The sequence below is a fragment of the Bidens hawaiensis genome, unplaced genomic scaffold (assembly GCF_021521415.1).
Source record: "Bidens hawaiensis isolate Kalapana, Puna unplaced genomic scaffold, B.hawaiensis_p1.1 tig00065777_1, whole genome shotgun sequence".
Lineage (NCBI taxonomy): Eukaryota > Viridiplantae > Streptophyta > Magnoliopsida > Asterales > Asteraceae > Bidens > Bidens hawaiensis.
Genome location: NW_027501705.1, coordinates 4,153 through 8,371, shown reverse-complemented (window position 1 = coordinate 8,371; position 4,219 = coordinate 4,153). Strand labels below are relative to the sequence as shown.

General features: G+C 33.5%; 1 protein-coding gene across 1 annotated transcript; it reads right to left on the bottom strand.

Moving 5' to 3' along the window:
* Positions 1 to 1,484: 1,484 nt before the first annotated feature.
* On the bottom strand, positions 1,485 to 3,986 carry LOC143604557 (profilin-2-like). Its single transcript, XM_077080994.1, has 4 exons — positions 3,768 to 3,986; positions 2,011 to 2,148; positions 1,741 to 1,884; positions 1,485 to 1,663 (listed from the first exon to the last, which is right to left on the bottom strand). The coding sequence occupies exons 1-3, from the start codon at positions 3,888 to 3,890 to the stop codon at positions 1,750 to 1,752; spliced, it is 396 nt and encodes a 131-aa protein (XP_076937109.1). The 5' UTR covers positions 3,891 to 3,986; the 3' UTR covers positions 1,485 to 1,663; positions 1,741 to 1,749.
* Between the last annotated feature and the right edge of the window lie 233 nt (positions 3,987 to 4,219).

The window sequence follows — 4,219 nt, the reverse complement described above, 5'->3', positions numbered from 1 at the left end:
GACGCCTAATCGGGATTTTTGCAACATTGATCCTGAAGACTCAACATCCATTTTCTGATTTAATCAACATTTTTAAGACCCCCCAGACACCTCGTTTGTTAGAAGGTACAGGCGAACCATCAAAATTCAAAATATCAAATATATCATTGTATCACAATTGTGTTTTATATACACAGTGGTTTTATTAGCTAATAAATTATTGTATAATGTTATTATCACTATCGGGTCGGTCATACACAAATATACTACGACACGTCGATAAACATTCCATATTGTGTCATCGGGTTGGTCATATGCAACGACATAATGATAATATTTCATATTATGTCAACTTTTACACAAGTATTATATGTCTATCCGTATTATATATAGTTAAAATTTTAATTATAAGCTGTCATCTAGAACAGAATATAAGGGGTGAAATAACGTACAATAATTGTTTAACGTACATTAGGTACGCGAAATACGTTCAGTATAAAAACTTTAAACGTTCAGTGTTTTAAACTTTAAACATTCAAGCCAAATTCCCACCCTTAAACGTTTAAGGTTAAACCTTTAAACGTTCAAGTTTGAATACTGATGCATTCAAGGTTAAAACTTATCACTCAAAACTCAAAATTGATCGATTGAAGTTTCAAATTGATGATTAATTGGATCAATTTCAAGGTTAATTGATTAATTAGGTTCATTAATTTCAATTTCAGTTGGTCAATTTGATCAACTGGCCTGTGAATAACGATTAATGGCCATGGCAGAAGAAGATGTTGTTCACGATGATAGATTATGGTCACGACGGTTGATGGAATCGTTGGACGGTGACAGATTGCTGAACGGTGATGGTGATGGTCAAGGTGGACGGAATCGATGGGCAGTAGAGGTGACCGGCTCGCGTAGTTGTGATCTAGGGTTAATGTGGTTATTGAAAACCAATGTTCCAGATTGTCACGTACCTATTGTACGATATAAGGGATTAATGTATCAGATCATTTATCCACAATATAATGCCATGTTACAAAAATGTCAATTAAATGATTATCGCTTATCATCATTTTTGGAACGTAATGCTCACTATGAAACAACAAACTATACATTAGGAGTTATCTTAAGTCTTAACTAGTCAGTTAAAGCTTGTTAACCTATAGCACCTTAATTAACGGGCAATTAGTTAAAGCCTCACTGCTTGCATAACATTGTCGTGACACTTTAACTAACCCTTAATAGTTAACCACAATATATAGTTGTGGTTACTTAGTGATCACATTTTTATCAGTTCAATATTACTCAAACTAGAGAAGTATAAATTTAGCTTGCAAGCTCAATCTCTTTAGGTTTCAAGCAGAATTTACATACAAACGATTACAATAATTTTTTTTTTTATTTTAATCAAATTTTTTTAATAAAAATTGAAATTTGAAGAATTTATAAAACAATATGGCTATAGAACCTAGAAGCCAACAAAGTGTAACCAAAACAACCACCAAATGTTACACAAGCAAAGGTGTAATTATATTAATACAATAGATCCCAAACCAAATGAAGAGATTAATCAACATACCACTCCAAATAATAAAATACAAGGAAAAGTTTGATCAAATCAAAGATTGTTTATATTTTCAACCACCTGGTCCACAACTTTAATAATTAGTACTGCTGTATCATTTTCCTGCAAGTTATTCAAACTTTTAGTAAACCAATAAGCAGTTTAACCGGTAACAAAAACGACGGGTATGGGAGACGTACATGAGCAAATTAAAAACCCTGATCGATGAGATAGTCACCGAGCCTTTCAACAATCATGTTGCATTGGCCCGGAGCCATGGGTTCATCATAGATACCAATTATTAAAGACATTCCTGTCTTTTTAATAGTAGCACCTCCCGGTCCCTGTAGTTAACAACAATAAAACTAGTTTAAAATTTAAATATAGCCACTAGAAACTAAACATTTCTTAACATATTATTATATGTGTGTGTGCGCGCGCGCGTGCGCACAATATCATAGATTGGTCACCTTTTTCCCACGAATCACAACCCCTGGCTCCCCTTGAATAACCATATACTTGGTCCCACCAAGGTATAAACCGGTTGGTGCAAGAGAACCGGGCTCATTGAAGTCGTTTATGATGGCAGTTATTTCCTCGGGCTTGACCTGCAGCATTAGCCAAGAAATGTGTGAACTATTTGCAAATAATGAAAAATACATAAAAGTATTTGTTTCAAAGTGTGAAAGTGTTAAGAAATACTAACTCAAAAACACAATTGTCGATATAAAATACCTATAGACTTTTGCTGATTTGTTTTACAAATTAACCTTTTATCAAGTAAATCTTTCATACTTCTCTTTGTCCCTTTGGTTATTTTTACGTAACAAGCCCCTAACTTGACCCAAAATAACATGAGGGGCGCCGATTCATTTTTGTGATTTTTAAAACCAAGTCCTAAACTTTTCCATATTTTAGTGAACGTCCTTTAATTTTGCATGATTAAATCCCTAAACTTTATGAAAAAGACCTTTAGATTACCCAAGTCCAGGGATCTAACCAAACGAAATTAGAAATTAAGCGACTTGTATACACGAATTTACCAAAACTCGACACTTATAGATAGGTTAAACCACACTGAAGTGTGAAGATCAAAAACTATGAGATCCAAAGATTTAAGCAATTCGTCCATGCTGCGGTTTTAACTAGGTACTACTCACCTTCTAATTTGCAACGACATCTCTCCACAAATGTTCACAATCACACACTTTTTAAGTGTGAAGTTGCCCACAAAACGTGTCAAACTGAGCTATTTGTTCTTGTGAGTGGTTAAACTTCAGCTAAATCCGTCCACAAATTAACCAGATTCTCAATTCCATTTACTAAAAAATCCTAAATCTTCTCATCTAAATAAAGCTTTTCTATAACTTATCTCATTCAGTCTAACTCCAATCCTAAAACTTTATATCTTTTCGTATAAATCTATTATTTAGATCAAGCTTACATTGTTACATGTTTAAAGTGGCCAACATTTTCTACCAAATTGATTAAATTTAAACAGATTAGGTCTAGGGGTGTAAACGACCCAAGCCGCTTACAAGCTACTTGAGATCCCCTCGCAAAAAACTTGGATCAAGCCGATCTTAAACGAGCTGAAGCCTGAAAATAAGTTTGTTTAATAAACAAACCCGAGGCCAAGCTTCACTTATTGAGCTCGAGCCTAAACAAGCCTGTTATATATATAATTATTTAGTTAATATGTATTTAATTAATATAAATTATTATCATATAATATCATCACAAAAAATAATAAAACAATATATATTATGTTATAAGTAAAATTATACTTAAAAAAATATTATATATAATTATAAACATATCTATAGATTAAATAATCAATAACAAATGAGTCAAGCTTGAGCTTGAAAAACTATTCACGAGCCGAGTTTGAGCTTTAGAAATAGAGCTTGAAACTAGCCAAACTTCAAGCCCGATCCAAAGTCGAGCTTCAAGAACTTCTCACTAGCCGAGCTCGAGCTTTAAAAATAGAGCTCGAAACGCTAAAAAGTTAAACGACCCGAGCTCGAGCCTAATTACATCAACAACAGATCATCTTAGTCAACGATTTGATCAAATCAACCACACACATAACACCGATTTCACCCTAACAAATCAACTAAACGATTCAAGTCAGATCCGAATCAAAATCGTAGTCAAAACAAAGTAGGTCAAAATAATAATAATAATAATAATAATAATAATAATAATAATAATAATAATAATAGACCTGAGGGAAAGTAGTTGATTGGGCCCAAACGACGCCGTCGTGACCGAGAATAGCGGCGGAAGAGAGGTGGTTGCCTTCGATCTCGCACATCAAGTGGTCATCCACGTACGCTTGCCACGACATCTTCTTCCGATTGTTTTTGTTTTGTGATTTACAAATGCTTATTATTGTGACCAAAAGAAATGGTTCAAGGTGGATTATTATAGGAAGAATGAGGTGGAATTATTATTATTATTATTATTATTACGGAAAATTCTTAAAATGATCCGTTGTAGTTGAGATTTCAAAAACGCCCCTAGCATATTCACTTTTTATTAAGACAGAATTACAAATTTTGTCCTTTAAAATAAGCCAAATTTCGGTTCGTGTCCTTTTCTAAGTTTCCTTGCAGGCGGTGTACTTTAAACTTTTTTTTCCTACAAGTTTTGTCCTTTACGCTAACTGGGTTAGAA

Bases quoted from the DNA above. Each gene is read 5' to 3' on its own strand.
- LOC143604557 (XM_077080994.1), bottom strand. From the start codon at position 3,890: ATGTCGTGGCAAGCGTACGTGGATGACCACTTGATGTGCGAGATCGAA. The intron at 2,149-3,767 runs GTCTATTATTAT...CTAATGCTGCAG, and splicing joins AATCAACTACTTTCCCTCAG to GTCAAGCCCGAGGAAATAAC. The intron at 1,885-2,010 runs GTGACCAATCTA...TGTTAACTACAG, and splicing joins TTGTGATTCGTGGGAAAAAG to GGACCGGGAGGTGCTACTAT.